We start from the raw sequence: 17,361 nt of genomic DNA on the forward strand, positions 1-17,361 counted from the left end.
TACCACCGAAAAATATAATGAAAACTTATTGGTATTCCTTTAACCTATGACACACACTCATAACATAAGTCATGCTAAAATGTCAATTTACAAAAATGCTGAAATAACAAACAAAATCTAACGTAAAATGCATAATGATATTAGAACAAAATGAACAAGAATCAACGAAGAGTGCCGCGACGTAGAGAAAACTCAAGTAGGACCAGTGCGAATAAGAGTAAAGGAACGAATGATGATGCACATTCTCTTTATAAGGCGAAGAGTAAAGATAAGAGTGCACATGGGCACGATCGGTGCTGTTACGTGAGGCCAGAAAGATCAGATTTCGGTCAATCGTTCAAGAACATCAGTCCTGAAAAGTATAAGCCACGTCCCTTAACGGCTGAACAGCATAACCCACGAGCCGTTACTCCCGAAAATCTTATGCCAAGTGCCGCCAGTCCTGAAAAGCTTATGCCAATTGCCCCCAGTCCTCAACAGCTTATACGAATTGCCCCCAGTCCTGAAAGGTTTATGCCAAGTGGCCGCAGTCCTGAAAGGTTTATGCCAAGTACCGCCAGTCCCGAAAGGTTTATGCCAAGTGCCGCCAGCCCTGAAAGGTTTATGCCAAGTGCCGCCAGCCCTGAAAGGCTTATGCCAAGTGCCCACAGTCCTGAAATGTTTATGCTAGGTGACGCCAATCCTGTAAAGCTTATGCCGAGTGTCATTAGTCGTGAGAAACTTATTCCAAGTGCCATTAGTCGTCAACAGCTTATGCCAAGTGCCACCAGTCGTGAAAGGCATAACCATTTGGAACCCAAACGTCGAAATGAACAGGTAGGTTGGTAATAATAAGGCCAGGTTTCAAAGGGGCAATTTTCCCACTTCATATGCCAACCTGTTTTTGGTTTTCTGTACTTCAGTGTTTTTTCTTACAAATAGGTACCTAATTTTTTTTCATATTTTTCAGTACCAAAGTATGCTAGAAGATCAATACGGTTTTGATCCATCGATCATTCAGCTGAAGGGTTTGAAAAAACTAGTTTGCGACCATTCAACTAAGATCGACTTCCATTTAGATTACGCTGATCAAATGACAGGCGCTGCTCCGGCTTATGTGGAGAGGGCTAGCAGCTCTCAGTGGCAGACTGTGAACAGTATTGATGATATTGATAGACTATTAATAGAAGATGGTAATGTTTTCAATTTTCAGTATACTTAGTGGGACTTAATTTTACATTTGTGCCTACATCTCAAAAACGACGTAAAAAAAATGATAGACGTGAATTTCCAGTTTGTTATTTTCTAATTTGCGACCTTATTTCACCGTTGATTCCTAACTTCCTCTACAGACCGTATTCCAGGCACGCGTGAGCGCATACCGAAAGAGATCTTCATAGCGGAGGTGCCACGAGTAAAGATTATTGCGGAGAAATTTTCCAAATACAAGAAAAATAATCTGGAACTCCGGCGATTAGACGAGAAAGTGGTTTGTGTGGAATACGATATATTTGACCAGTACGAGGAAGTTCTGAAGCCCATGCAGAGGATGAGGGCATTCTTCTCTATCAAACCTGTTTTTGATGACAGTAAGAACAAAGGTGAGAAATAAACTTTCAGTAATAAGATGGAGTGGGATGGATATAAAGCACTGTCTTAAGAGCGTATGTAGAAGAAATCATTTTCATTTAAATGAGGGTTTTGGTAAGTGTGGTGCCAGTGACGGTGAAGTTGAGAGGCCAGCATATCTTTGAAGTGCCATTCGGAATTATCTAGTCTAAACCACTAGTGGACATAGGCTTCCCAGTTTAATGTTCGTCTTTGAGAATTAACCATTTTTTTGATTATGTACTAATTTTGCAAATATTGTTTACAGGAGGAGCGTTACCCACGCTATCAACAAATATCAAACGTAAGTTCGATATATTAGACGAGGATCTCAAAAAGTTAACAGACAAAGAAATTGAAATTCTCGACGGTAAAATAGAGGAGAATCATTCTTATCTGGAGGACTTGAGGCGGATTTTGAAACGTAAAAAATTCATAAACCGCAAAAAGAATAAAAACTCTTTAGATTTACAATCCCTTTACAACATGGCGAGAATGGACGGGTTGACTTCGGGCTATGATTACTCAGAACCAAATTTTTTGTCGAAGGCAGCGTTGCAAGAAGTAAAAGATTTAATTCTTCAGCGGTGTGCGTCTAGTATACACGGCATTAGAAGAAGTCGTGTAAAAAGAAGGAAGGAGAGAGACTCAGCACTCGACATTGGACTTGTATCCGAAAGCATTGTGGCCGAGTTGTTACAAGAAGATACCAAACTTAAAGTCTAGCAATGAAAGCGTTTTTTTCTGTTTGTAATTATATTTCAAGTATATAAAAATAGTTAACAATCTTTTGGTTTTTATTTATGCTTAGTTATAAAACTTTTCTTATGTAGGTAAATAAAATTCTGGAAGTTCATATATCAAATTAACTCTCAACAATCGCTTTTATGGCCGCATAATAAAAAAGCCTACCCTATGTGCTATGAGTGGAGTTCAAGTGACAAAGATGAGATTTCGATGTCATTGCTTCGCGCCATTCTTGACTTTTTCTGGATTATAGGCTGGGTCAAGTCCTAACTTTTTCATCTCCACAGCCATTTCGAATAAGTAATCGTAGCATTCCGTCCTGCAACAGAAATTATTTGAGTTAGAGCATCATCATTTTACATGATTTCTGAGAGATGAGATAGTTCAACCAGTAGAAATGTTATACCTAGATGGACAATTTGTATGCTTAGACAAAGAAATAGATTTTTGATAAAGGGATGTGTCCCCCCAGCACGTCAAGCTACTGCAATCAGTCAAATATCTTTAGATTTTCAACTTTATCTCTAAAGCATAAGGTTCAATATTTATTGAGAACATTATATAAATTAGAATCATATTGTACTTACATAGTCTTAGCCTGTTGCCACGTTTCTCCCCACACATAGACCCCGTGCCTCCTCACAAGCACAGCGCTCGTGCCAGGGTACTGACGCAGTGCTTCACCGAGGGACCCCGCAAGATCCTTCTCGAAGGGAGTGTTCTCAATTATGGGGACCACTAGCTTCTCATCGTAGCGGAGGTAACGGCCGAGGGAGGCGTCTTTTATACCCTAGGGATTGAGAAGGATTATGTTGGTGATTGATGGCTGGCTGGATTATAATGAGGCCTTTTTTAGGTTTTACTGTAAAGGTTCTTATTCTTATACTACTGAATCAATTTGAAACATTCACACACTATGGGAAAGCTACACTATCCCTGAGTAACATAGGTTATATTTTATCTGAACTGTGAGGAATAGCTAGTAATTCATAGCCTCACTGGTAGAGTTTGAGAGAACAGTGGACTGTGACTGGCTATAGGATTAAGTGGAATGGTCACACCACTCAATTATAGGTTGTTACTTGTAAAGACAGCATTCTAAGAGAGTAATTTGTGTATTCAGAAACTTCATGTGCATTGGCAAAGCACTGTTTCCTATACCATCGTTCCTACTGTAGCTGCGTCTAGAATTGGCAACCAATTGTTTGTATAACGTGAAACTCAAACCATTACCTTGATCATTTCCTGATGCGTGATAACAAACTCCTTGTCATACAATAGAGTGCATCTGACAGCGTGGGGTGAGTGTGTGTGTATGACTGCGCCCGCGCCGCGCTCCTTGTACGCGAGCATGAATAGGGGAGTGCATTGGCTTTTCTTTAGTCTGGAATAATAATAATAATTTCGTATTTGCATAAAATGTGGTACAAGAGTTGGTACATAATTTAGTTTGTAGTGCTAGGCACATTCTGCAGTTATGAAACAGCGTATACCATTATCTAATGGATCTAAAAATTTTCCATTAAAAGTTTGTGGTTGTACTATCTGACACAAACATAACACTGGCCATATTTATGGTCAATATTTCATAAAATAATAGGTAGGACTGTACAGTTTCCTAATAGGTAATTACAAAATGAGACTAAATAAATAAACTTACTTTTTATAAGTTTTTTATTTATGGGTATAATAACTTACTTCTTCTCAGGTGGTGGCAGTTCCAAGTCCTCATCATTGATAGTCTGGACGAACAAATCGTCTGACTTCATTCGCTCCTTTTGAACCCCTGATGGTGCTATGTAGATTTTATCTCTGAAATATGGAAAAATCATATTTTTCGAAATCAAAATTGAACCTTATACTTAAAATAAAAAGTCGAAAATCTATTAAGTACAGTTAAAGTGTAAGTATAGTTAGTTCCCGTGCATCGGAGAGCACGTAAATGTCGGTCCTGTGCCTGATCTCTTTCCGGTCGTGTCGGATTGCCGTCCCATCGGGTTATGAGAGTGAAGGAATAGGGAGTGCACCTGTGTCAGCGCAAATGCTTGTGCACTATAATATGTCCTGCGCAGCTGGCTGATCTCCTTAAATGAGAACAGCCGCTGTGGCCGAAATCGGCTGTGGACGCCATTATTATAGTTAGTTCTTTTGGCGGAAGCTAGGAAGTAAGAATGAAACCTCACGGAACAGCTAGCAAATAATAATGGGTAAATAGATTTTGATGTATAAAAAGCATGACTTACCCTTCTTTAATAGAAATGCCTCCGCCTGTCCCTGTTACCCATCCCAAATGGTAGAACTGATTGCATAGTTCCGGGATCAAGTTTCTCGGATGTTCCTGGAACAGAAAAAATCTATTTAGTGCTTGCTACTTATATAATAAATTTTAGGTAAATTACTCTAATAAGTTATTTGTTAAAACAGTAAATACTCAACACCTTATCACTTTTTATTAATTATTATCAAGTAGTTACCTACATGTTTAGTGAGGATTAGAAGAACAGGCTGAAATAATTTGTTCTTGATACTAATCTATTAATGTTGACTTTCATATAGTTCATAGTTTCAGTTTACCTCCATATAGGTTTTTGTATCATCAAAAAATATATAAATTAATTCTTACCGGACAGAGTTCTGCCATTATTCTGGTACTCTATTAATCAGTAACAGACTAAAAAGATTTCTTATCGCAGCAATGAATTGTATTGTTTTATCACAGAGATCACGAGAAGGCGAGGAAGCTTGTTCAACTGATTGTAAAATAAATTATAATGTTATCAACAAAATATTGACATTTTGACATGATGGTCAAATCAATAGGCGTTCTGAAACCTTATTATTTTCATACCGACAGATGATATCGTAATTAACTAGTTAAGAATATTATTATCCGAAAAATAATAATTACTACATTACTATTAATAATAAGAATGTAAGTAAAGCTTGGAAAAAAGATTATTATGCTAACTAAAAATTACCATTGGAACCGAATCTCTGTGCTTGACATTGTAAAATGTTGGGTGATGTGATGTAGTTTTGGAACAGATTTGACGTTCATCTGAGAAGCGTTTTTAGAGATAGTTAATAATATTTTAGGAAAATTGTGAAACGATAATTAAAAATAAATTATTATTTTTTTCTCTGGAAATTAAAGAAACTTATTGAAACAATTATCAAGATAAGCTTGAAATTATAAATTGTCAGTGGAATTTTCTAGTTTCTCTTTTTCAGTTTTTTTTTTATTTGGCGGGAAAACTTCTTTTTCAAACTGGCACGAAATACATTTCAATTTCTATTTCTCTTGCCCCCTTTTCGCCATTATATAATCAGTACACTGTCAATGGAATTAGTATGTCAAAATTCTAGCAAAATATATTAAATTATTAAAAATTTGTTTGCTGTTGTCACCGATCATGACAAAGTTTGAATGAAGCTATTATTTGCGCACAGCTCGTAAATTATTTTGGAATCTCAAATGGTGAGTTGGTACTTTAAATAATTATAGTAGCCAAGCCTTGGTTCGGCTGCATCTGGTTAAGACTGGAAGCCGATCCCAACATAGTTAGAGAAAATGCTAGGCAGATGATAACTGGTTTGTTGGTAATTGGTGGAGATATTTTGACCAAGCTTCTGCATTAACGTCATCAACGTCAAAAGTAGTGGATACCTATTGTATTGTTACTAATAAGTAAGACGCACCTCTTCCTTTGTTTTAGATCATCGGTACTTAATTGGTATCCCACAAAATGCGTGAGATACCAGAATGCTTGAACCGACGATACCTAATGTTGGACAAATTGATAAAGGATCTTAGCAGCAACCTGCCTCCACCCGGGTCTGTTGAAGAAAGCGCTAGCTGTGACAACAACCAGGTCGGCATCAAAATGATGTGCGATTTCTGGAACATTCTGCAAGATGATCCTGAATGTAACCTTACGGTTTGTAGTTTTTTTTTTCATTGTGCCTACCTAAGTTAGTACCTAATAAGCGCTTGGGCTGGGCAGAAATTGGCATCAGTCTACTAATGGGAAATCATAATCTGATTTCCCATTCCCACTTTTATGGGAAAGTCTTATTTTGCTTTCATAGTCTTACCAGCTCTTTTGACAATGGGTGCAATTATCAATGACTGAAATGTTATTTATTCCTTAATAGAATGAGTGTACAAAATTAATAAGTGGTACCTATACATTTTGTACACTCCCTACCTACCCAATTATTTTCCAAAAAGTGTTTTTTTTTTTATATCTGTTTTATTTACAACATCTGAGCAATATAATACACAACGCCTGCCAGTGGGGATGTGCATGTGCAAGAATTTTCCGTAATGAATTACCTACCTAGTTCAATGTACTGCAAACTATGCAATGTACTTGTAGCAAGAAGTCCAGCAGCGCTTGTGTGGGGAAGCAGATTGCTCCGGCATGTACGGGCCGGCGCGCGTCGACTGCTTTAGAGCCAGCAAAGACCAGGACTCGAATAAAGGAAAGGAACTACCTGTCAATCGAGTGACACGGTAATAGTTTTTTATCTACGACGAAACAAGGTTTTTTCGCTATCAGGTGCAGAAAATACCTAGAAGCAATTTTGGTTCTTTGTGTACAAGATCCTGAATGAGTACCTTGAGCTATACAGTGTTTTTTGGCTTAAGTATGTTTTTGGTATCAAACGAGCGTCCCGTTTCGGTTTCGCAATGAAATCGGTCTGTCAATGTTTAAAAACTACATGAAAATCTAAGTTGAGTTCGAAAGGTCTGAATAAACCAAACAGTGTATTGTACGGACGGGTGCATACATCGATGGGATTTCGCCTTTACAATTACTATAGTTGCAATTTTTATTTCTTAGCATACGTGTTGAAAAAGATCCAAAATCTTCCAATCGTCATGGTTGTTGTGCCAATTCCACTGACGGTGACAAGTTGCCACTCAGTCAAGTTTTATGTAATTTAAAAGAGGTGAGTGATTCAAATAATAGTTAGAAAGTAAAACCCCTTCGTATACTGGGACCATTTTAGTCTCGATTGCTATACAAAAGGAAATGTTGCCGACCCGTGCCTGTGTTTGAAACTGCATGAATCTTGGAGAAAAAAATTGTCTCGTATCGAAGATTTTGTTTAGAGTACAGTTTAAGGAAAGGCGAACCTACACTTATTTTTCTTGTTATTTATTTATACTAGGTATAATAACCAAGTAATTTGAGTGCCCAAAAGTTTTCAAACAAAATCCTGTACTTCACCCATAAACAACGAAAAGGATCAACCTATTTTCCTTTAACTCGTGACGTGTTGCGTAGCAGGTACTTGGGTTTAAGGGACCTATTTTGAAGTGTGCTAAGTAGAGACAGTTTTCTAACCCATACTTTACGAGCACCCTAAGCCATCTCATGAGTAGACTTTTATGACTGAAGCGTGGTTCGAGATTCGTATATACTTTTATACATCATGTTAACGAACTTTGACAGAATACTCTTCATCATTTTGAATTAAAAATAGCGGTCGGTTAGTATCTTCCAAAACTTACGATGCACTATAGTTCGGCCATTCAGAGAATGCGTTCCTGACACGTCGCGATTGAACTGACGACGTAACTACATTCATTGATTATTGATATAATAATGTTGTTTTAATGCTCCTCAATTGTTAAAACGGTAAACAACCAGCAAAAATATTTTTATCGTAACTGCAACGCCATTGCAAAGTTACGTCGTCAGTTCAATCGCGACGTGTCAGGAACGCATTCTCTGAATGGCCGAACTATAATAACGCTACATGTTTTGAAAGGCGGCTTCTTACGACAAGAAATGTAACGTCAGAGTTGGGGAGCTGATGACAGCTCAGGCAGAGCTCAAGGAACAGATCCAAATTTTAGAAGAGAGGGAGAAGCAAGGAGGAGAACTATTGAAGCAGGCTGATGCTATGTGGTCTTGCATGGAAGAGTCGTACAAAAAGAAAGTTGCCGAGTCTCAGGACCGATACGCCGTATTAACAAAAGAGGTAAGGGCCTCATTTGCGTCCCGCGAGTATGAACTTGACAATGGTGAGTGAGTGCGAGTCGATAGTCAACGTCAAGACAACCCGGCTTCCCAGAGACAGTGGGACGAGCCGCTCTGCAGATTGACGAGAAATAAACTAATTGAAACATCTGTCAATACTGCTGAGCGTGCCCGCCTACTGGCTGTGGGAGAGTGGGAGTCAGGGCTATGGCTTCACGCACTGCCGTCACCCAGCGTTGGGACCATACTGGGTGACACTACATTCCGGCTCGCTACATGCCTACGCCTCGGCGCCCCCACTGCGGCTCCGCATCGCTGCCAGTGCGGTGAATCTGTGGACCGCCTTGGGCACCATGGTCTTTCCTGTAGCAAAAGTGCTGGTCGCATGGCACGACACGCCAGCATAAATGACATTATCCGTCGTGCTCTTGTCACCGCCGGAGTGCCAGCCATTTTAGAACCCAGAGGATTGGCGCGCGACGATGGCAAGAGACCAGACGGGATGTCTATAATGCCTTGGAAGATGGGAAGGTCTTTGGTGTGGGACGCAACCTGCGTCGACACCCTTGCACCTTCCCACCTTCCCAGTACGGCGAGCTGTGTCGGTGCAGCTGCTGCAGCCGCGGAAAACCTCAAGCGGCACAAATATGTAAACCTCACCGGCAATTGCATTTTTGAGCCGTTTGGGGTTGAAACTCTGGGACCATGGGGCCCAAGTGCCCACAGACTCTTTCGAGAAATTAGTAAGCGATTAGTGGAGTCCACTCGTGACCAAAGGGCTGGCCTATACTTCGGTCAAAGGATATGCATTGCCATCCAGCGTGGCAATGCAGCCAGCCTTTTGGGCACGATCCCAGCTGACAGCGATGCGGATGAATATTTTGATACTTAGTTTCCCTATAATAAGATCATTTTGTAAAACTATTGAATAAAACCCTCACGTAAGGTGAATTGGGCAATTGCTACAACATTTGCCACATGAACCCCGTCATCTGTCTAGTTGAATGTGCGAATAACAGATAAAAGATTATTTTGCGTTCTATAATGAAACTTGAAACCATAGCCTATTTAATCTTGTTATCGATCTTTCAGTACCCTTTTATTAACAAGGAGTAATCTAAATTCGGACTTTATACCGATATATACATATATATGTAGATTTTTTATATTTCTTCCAGCTGAAAGAAATAGAACAAAGTGCAAACAAATGGCGAAAGAATAAGAAAGATCTAGAATTTCAAATGCAGAACATAATCCAGTGTAACGAAGATATAAAAGAGAAAATAAAACAGAAGAAGAACGATCTAAAGATTATGGATCTGGAGATTATCGATTTTAAGAATCGTATAGAGAGTAACGATAAAGATTTGTATAAAGCGAAGAATTCATATAAAGCGAAGAAAGAAGCCTCTGATGTTAGTATTCTTATCTTTGCAGATTTTAGACTTAAGGCAAAATACGAGACATTATCGTTAGTAGAGTTTTGAACAGGAGCTAAAGATTATATATTTTTAAGGCAAGAATCGCAACCATAGCCTCAGAAATGGCTCAAGTGGAAAAGAAGCTTGCGGTTGAGTATAAACATAAAGCTGACAAAGAACAGGAAGGTGTCCAGTATGTCAAAGAAGCAAGAGAAGATTTGCAGAAAATTTGTAGAGTACTGCTACAGAAGAAACTTGAGAATGAAGATCTTCAAGCAGAGGTATTGCACAAAAATTTACGATAGTAGATGTTAAGGAGAGTAGATAGTAGATGTAGGTAATACTACACTAAACAGTATATAAATGAAATCATAAACTTTTCACTCAAAATTCTAGAAAGAAGCACTAATTCAAGACATAGACCTACTCAAACAGACATGTGATAATTGCAAAGAGAAATGTGCCAATAAAGAAAAATCCATAGAAGAAGAAATCAAAAAAGTTGAAGCTGAATTGATAGAATTTAGGAAAAAGTGCATCAAATGCCATGAATGTACTGACACTATAGATGTTAGAAAGTTCTGCACTGACTGTCCACGATGTATAGCAGAAAGGGACTGCTTGTATGAAGGCGATCATTGTAGCCTAGACCATAGTATGGATTGCGTATGCATGAGTGTAAAACAAAAATTCTTGGACAATGTATTCGATAATATGTACACAGTTTTGGAAAGGCAATCTAAAACCTGTCCCGGTAAAGCCGTAGCCGATTGTGTCCTCAATTGTTTGAAGAGAAGTAGGAATGGGAAACTAAATGAGGAAACTAGAAAAGTTTTACAAGAATTCATTTTGAGTACTGTAAAGAAGAATTTGAATTTGACGATAGTTGGTGGGGCGGTTAAGACAAGATGCGAGGTAAGTGTTCAGAATCGTAAAGTTGCCTCGAGAGAAATCATTCTAATTTGCTTTAAAATGCTCAATGAGTTTCTTTGATGCATTTCTGACATTTAGATGGATCCAGAAACTTATAAGCAGCTGATGGTATGTCTCAAAGAAGTTGCTGTTACCAAACCCGTTAAAGAAGATAAGGGTACTGGATCTAGGAAGGTATGTGTAACACATATCTATAGAACGTGTGGTATTACACTAGGGCACATCCAACCGTTAGGTTGAAAATTCATATACACAGTCATTAAATCCAGTTACACGATATATAAGGTAATAATTATGTAAATAAGAGCATAATTATATAAGGGCGTACATTAGGGAGTATATATAAGGCAGTACATAGGGGTACCTAGGGGTACATAGGGGTACTGCCTTATATAAGGAAGTACAATAAGGGAGTTTATAAGAAAGTTCATAAGGCAGTACGTGACAGAGTACATAAGACAGCAGTTGCAGTTTTTTAAAATACTCTTCCTAAGAATTTATTTACTGCTTAATTAACTATTGCCCAGGAGCCGTGTCGCCGCTGGGGAGGTCCGAGTGAGTGCCATTGTCCGAAAGGACCCAAAGCCTGCATCTGCACTAAGAAAGCGCTGCCTCCACCCACGGATCCTGTTTCGTGTGGACCTCAACCTGCGGACGAAAAGGTATTTATTGGCAAACACGGGTTTTTCACCTTTTCGACGGCTGGTCAAGTCGTGAAAGAAGTGAAAGATTTATAAGGTCCAATACCTTATTTATCTTTCACATAACGTGGTCTAAATTAAAATTTAAGTTTAATGTTTGTTAAGCATGGCGGTTGGCGCACCTTAATAAATACCTAAACAGACCCAAATGCGTCTCTTAGTTTCAATCTTTGTTATTATTGTCAATAATCATTCTTAATGCATCTGTTCTTCTAGTAGATTAAAAGTTGTGATAAGTAATGCAATTTGAAATAAACCCGCAGGAATCGCCTTCAAAAATCTGTCCGGTCCGCGAACCGCTAGCATGTAGCTTGGACTGTGGCATGCTTGGCTTGCCAGGAGCTTCCGACTTGAAGCGAGAGCCTTGCGCGGGACAATCCTGCGCCTTCTCCAAGAACTCCAAGAACATGCGAGCAGCCCAGTGTATGCTCGGAACAGAGGCACTGGCTTCCATACATCATCATCCCACACCGCCGCTCGTACCAACCCTGCTAGCGACGGATAAAAAGGTGAGTTTTCAATAAAAATACTGATATCGTTCTCATTAGGGGAATAAAACCACCGCCAAGTTTAGGTATATTGAGTAACTAATTTGATATGATGGTTGAAACAGCCATGATGAACAAATTTATTAGATGTAGATAAAGGCGAAATAAGATATTATAGAAAGCTCTCATAAATGTGATGATAAAGGTAAAATAAAATAGATTAATTTCTTATGTTCAGGCTGCATGCACTTGCGGAGGCAAGGCGGTAAAACCATGTCCATGTCATAGAGGTAAGTGGATAGTAGATACAAGATTAAAAATTTGCGTGGGAGTACAATTTAGCGCTACTAGATATTATCAGTCCTCGTGACAAATAAATATAATTATTTTAGATGAGCCTCGACAACAACTTATTGAGGAAGTACTGGGAAGATACAGTGAAGTGTCGCCAATAGAAAAAGTGAGTTTCACTATTTTAGACGTTGATTCCTCCAGTGTTAGATTGGACATACATGAAGATTAGGTTGGCATCCTGCCTGTTGCAAACATCATATCTTTAATATCGTTATGTATCACGATTATGAAATGTAACTTTCGTAATAAAACTAAAAAAAGTGCATGGTGGTTTTATTTCCCGGTAGAATAAGAAAACTGGACCACCATGTTTAGGGAACAATTACAAACTAAATATTTCGTAATGTCGTCTTAGGTTCCCAGTGCACCTGAACAACAATCGGGTGTATTGACTTCATCAAGAAGACCAGATTTCGACTGCGACTGTTCGAACTTACCCATGAAATATTTACTATCATCTAATACTTCACAAAACAAAATATGTCGATATTGTGCTTGTTCGTCCAATTACGTATCACGAGAAAGCAGAAATCCATTTGTAAAGAAAATACGTAAAAAAGGAAACACTATAAATATTTGCCGAAACAGCAGAAGTGACAACGATACTAGTTTGGTGGAAGACGTGCAACTAGGACTTGATGTCGGGTTTGAAATACCACAGAGAAATAAAACAATAATTAATAAACCCGACAATGATATTAAAATCATTTTATGTCCTAAATTTCAGCACGCAAGTTGTGACGATAAAATTGAAAAAACTTTGGGTACTAGCGACGTAAAAGCAACTATAATAGAGAGTACTCATTTAAAGTTAAAACATAAATCGTCCGCGAAGGTCCTACAGAAAAGTAAGTCATTCGAAGCTAGTTTCGTTGGAAGAAAAGTTGGCGAAACTGTTAAACAACTCATGAAAGACATTGTGATACCGCAGATGCCACCTACAAATAATCTGTCTTCGTCAGAAGTCGAATGGGTAACATTGAAGTCGTTGTACAAAGAGATATCCTCATTGACAAAGTTAGAAGATTTAAGTAGAGATACTGTCAATGAGGTCGAAGTAAAATGTGAAACATTGGAGGCTTCGAAAGAATTTAGGTTACTTAATAAAAACACACCTGAAGTAAAATCTATTTCCATTCTTAGTAATATTGTTAAATTACAACAAAGTATGTCAGATAAAGAAGCTAGTGATAAAAAAAGCTTTGATGCTGTTATATCTGAAACAATTCACAAACCCCAAAAATGTGGCAATGTGGGTGCCGAAGAATTAAAGATAAAATTATTAGAAGACATTCGACAAACGTACAATATTTCTGTTGAAACATCTCTGGAGAATGTCAAAGACCGAGAATTAAATGGAAGGAAAATAAATAATATAAGAAAGTGCTTAGTCAAGTTAGAAGAAAAAGAACTCGAGCCATATGAATGCAATTGTATTAAGACACAAAATCGAAACCCTGCAAATCACAAGAGCACTTTCAGAAAAATTAAAAAAGCAGCTCCTGTTGATCCTGATAATTATTCACGAATAAGCGATACAAAAAAAGGTTTTCCAATATCTCAAAAATTAAAACATAAATTGGACAAAAGTGATAATAAAGTAAAGATGAAATCACAACTTAAGAACAATACTGATGTTTTAAGACTTAATAAACGTAAAAAGATTTCAAAGAAACATGCATCTAGATGATTCATTCATGATAATTAAATATTGAAAATTTACCTGTGGTTGATACTACTCCCAGGTAGTTCTTGTTGTTATTAACACTATGATGATTATGTTGATTTACGTTCTATGTAGGCTTAATTTGGCAAAATTCACGCACTGCTTTCATTTGTTTTGTACTCCCACGTAAATTCTACCATAAATATGATTTTAAATTTAATAGGCCTTATTCCAAATATATCATAATTTCGGTTGAATTGCAGATGCAAAACATCTGAAAGCAGAAGTAAAGGATGAATGCAATAAAGGTACATGCGCTAATTTTAGAAAACCATCAACAAATAGACCAGAGGATGTGTATGAACAAGTTGGTATCAGTCGCCAAAGGCAAGGAAAATCACCACAAGCAAATGCCAAAAAAAGGGCTGGTCAAAATGTCGCTAAAGATCAGTTCAAGATAGCAATAAATAATGAAAATGGCAAAGCAAAAAATCAATTTACCAAATTGACAAAAACAAAATCAGGAAGGGTAGCTATGGAACTAGATGAAGATATAATTGAACTATTAGAACAGAAGAGTAAATATGATTCTTATTTATATATATCAGTGAGGAAAACAGATTCTGGTAATTTGTTACTTTATTTTGATACGAAGGGAAATGATATTGATAATACACAGAGAGTAACAGTCAGGCAAACACCGTCTGGGACACGACTATTAGACATACATAAAACAATGATGAACATGCTTAGAGAAACCTTATCTAATAGAGTACCAAATTCAAGTGTTTCAAAAAGCATTAAATTGTCAGTAAGTTCGACAAGAGAAGACAGTCCAACGAAAGTGTCTAAATTATCGGATGAATATTTAAAGAAAATAGGAAATGAAACACAGAGTTTGAAAAAAAATATTATGCCGTCTCAAGATATGAAGGATAAAATCGAAGGAAAGGAAGATATTCGGTGTCCTTGCCCGGCAGGTAGTCCTGTTTCAGTTTGTAGCAAGGTTAAAAGTGACACAAATTCACCAATAAAGGACGGTTCTAACCCACTAACTACTGTAGACAAAGAAAATCTTAAATGTAAGAATACGGGAAAGTGCCCGAAAGCTATGCCAGATTCAGTTTGTTGCAAATTGAAGGACGATACTAACTCTCCATCTGATCTTGTTGAACCAAAAGACATTTCAGGTCCAAGCCCTTCCATTAAAGATAAGTATTTTCCTATTAAACCCAATAAAAAAGCAGACAATTCCTGTACCTGTCCTAAAGGCTCACCGGATCGGCTTTGCTGCAAACAAACCAATTTACCACAAAAAGGTATAAGACGCGCCACTGATACAGTTTTACCGCAAAGTCATAAAGAGGACGAAAACATCTGTTCCTGTTCAAAATCTATACCGGTTCCAGTTTGCTGCAAACAGTCGAAAGTTTCACCTGGTACAGAAAAACACATCAAATCAAAATTAATAACTAAAACTGAGGAAGTTACTAGCAATAGGAAATCAGATATATCTGGAAGTGAAGTTCGTGAGGATGAATCTGACTTCATATCGGAACTGGCATACCTATATAAAGAAGGTAATGCAAATATCTTCGTAAAAGTTCGAGGTAAAAATGGAATAATGAGAATACTACCCACAGTTGTAACGAAAACTGAATCGGGTATTATAGCTTTTTATGGCGGAGATATTTCATCTTTAAAAGATACAGAGTATGATGGAACTGACCACCCAGTACTTCTTTCAAAGACTGCTTCTGGGACGTTGTTTATAAATTTAGAAAGTAATGATGAAAAAGTTAATGCTATGCTAAGAAAAACTCCATCTGGGGGAATATTACTTATTCCAAAAACGTGTAAAGAGTGTAAAAGACATTCCTCTGAAGAATTATTCAAAGTAGTTGTTACTGGGGTCACGACATCCCCAGTAGAGTTACCAGCAGTACTAAAAATGACACTATCAGAGAATTACATAATTCTCTTAGATAAGGAGTTCGAAAAGCATTGTAAAGAAGTTTTCGATGAATTAGTAGGTCTTAAGACTGAATGTTTTGTTGATTTACACAGGACAGATTCAGGAGATTATATAATAGAGTTAGACACTGAAGGTAATGCTCCAACAGATAAAAACAATGCTTTGCTGATAAAATCCTCATCGGGAAACCTTAAAGTTTTGGTTCATGGACCGGTATTTGAAGCTTTGTTACCTGATCTCTCTTCTAAAAGTTCTGCGTCATCGGCAAAGGCGTTTGGACAAATAATAAATAAATTACCTGCTTCAAGTAGAGAAATCCACAGAGAAAATTTAAGAAAATCAAAACGGCTCGACAGAAAAGCGAGCAGTGACTCTCAAATATATGAAAAGATAAAGGTGCAGCTTCAAGAAAATAAACAATTGTTATCAGAACCTTCTGCTGTACTGAAAAGGACTGATTCTGGCCAATACTCTATTGTTTTAAACAAGGAATCAAAAAAAGCTTTCATCAATAATTTGCAACATTATTTAACTACAAACTCAGAAGGGCTAATACCGATTAGACGATCAAATTCAGGACAAATCATTATAAGTCTTAATAACAACAACGAAGGAAAAGGAAACTTTGGATCATTAAAAATTACTTCATCTGGCAATATTTACATCTTAGTTGACGAAGATGTCATAAAAGATATGAGTAAGGACTCTAAAGATGTTTTGGATAAAACTGGTAGTAAAAGACCTAAAAACATAGCAGACTTAATAGCTACTGTTAGTAAAGCAGTTGCAACGACATGCCATGCCAAACCTGATGATTGTGACTGTGATGCGACCAAGTGTATTTGTGATGAATTGCAGTTGGAGACAATAGATTGGTCACAAGAAAATCCTGCACAATTTGTCAGTCCTATTCTGAAAAAAAATATTGTAGAAAGTGTTGACAGAAGACATCCCATCCCAAGGGATGAACCACCCCATATTGTTATAAAACCTAACTGTGATTGTGGGGCTTTACCAAACAGTAAATTTGGTTCTACAGAGCAATGCTTTATTGTGGTTGATTCGGTTTGTCCATTTCACAAAGATAGATACAATGCAGTGTCCAATGAATTGTTAGAGATATCTGGTCTCTGCAAAACTCATGAAAAAAACAATCACAATGAAATCTTGGAGTTGGAAGCGAATCACGATATACCCAGTAAAGGAGAGCAACGTGAAGTTTGGGATTCTTTAAATTATTTACCACCGCAACTTCCATCGTTTTTGAAAGATGTGTGCTATCGATAATACTACAATCGATTTAGTTTAGATCTGTGACTTATGAAGTCACACTACAATCGTATGATAACAGTAAACACGTATAAAAAAATGTTTTAAATAATATTGTTTATATGCCCCATTTTATGTTGAAAACAGGGATGTACGTCGCCCATTTTATTTCCTAACTTCGTATGATCAATGATCGCATACGTTTTGTTGAGGAGCTCGTAATGGTT

The 17,361-nt window shown here is 37.6% G+C and overlaps 3 protein-coding genes across 3 annotated transcripts; 2 read left to right on the forward strand and 1 right to left on the reverse strand.

Moving 5' to 3' along the window:
• LOC124633797 lies at positions 1-2,375 on the forward strand. The gene is made up of 4 exons (XM_047169133.1): positions 1-816; positions 950-1,172; positions 1,332-1,580; positions 1,856-2,375. The coding sequence occupies exons 1-4, from the start codon at positions 151-153 to the stop codon at positions 2,311-2,313; spliced, it is 1,596 nt and encodes a 531-aa protein (XP_047025089.1). The 5' UTR covers positions 1-150; the 3' UTR covers positions 2,314-2,375.
• Positions 2,367-5,164, reverse strand: LOC124633796 (probable methylthioribulose-1-phosphate dehydratase). The gene is made up of 6 exons (XM_047169132.1): positions 4,958-5,164; positions 4,578-4,672; positions 4,033-4,146; positions 3,568-3,718; positions 2,922-3,124; positions 2,367-2,653 (listed from the first exon to the last, which is right to left on the reverse strand). The coding sequence occupies exons 1-6, from the start codon at positions 4,973-4,975 to the stop codon at positions 2,548-2,550; spliced, it is 687 nt and encodes a 228-aa protein (XP_047025088.1). The 5' UTR covers positions 4,976-5,164; the 3' UTR covers positions 2,367-2,547.
• A 916-nt stretch (positions 5,165-6,080) lies between these two features.
• On the forward strand, positions 6,081-17,152 carry LOC124634067. The gene is made up of 12 exons (XM_047169476.1): positions 6,081-6,272; positions 6,714-6,850; positions 7,182-7,290; positions 8,116-8,328; positions 9,506-9,742; positions 9,844-10,029; positions 10,145-10,663; positions 10,760-10,855; positions 11,209-11,343; positions 11,646-11,891; positions 12,109-12,160; positions 14,154-17,152. The coding sequence occupies exons 1-12, from the start codon at positions 6,081-6,083 to the stop codon at positions 17,150-17,152; spliced, it is 5,121 nt and encodes a 1,706-aa protein (XP_047025432.1).
• Positions 17,153-17,361: the final 209 nt, after the last annotated feature.

This window comes from Helicoverpa zea, chromosome 10 (genome assembly GCF_022581195.2).
Source record: "Helicoverpa zea isolate HzStark_Cry1AcR chromosome 10, ilHelZeax1.1, whole genome shotgun sequence".
NCBI lineage: Eukaryota > Metazoa > Arthropoda > Insecta > Lepidoptera > Noctuidae > Helicoverpa > Helicoverpa zea.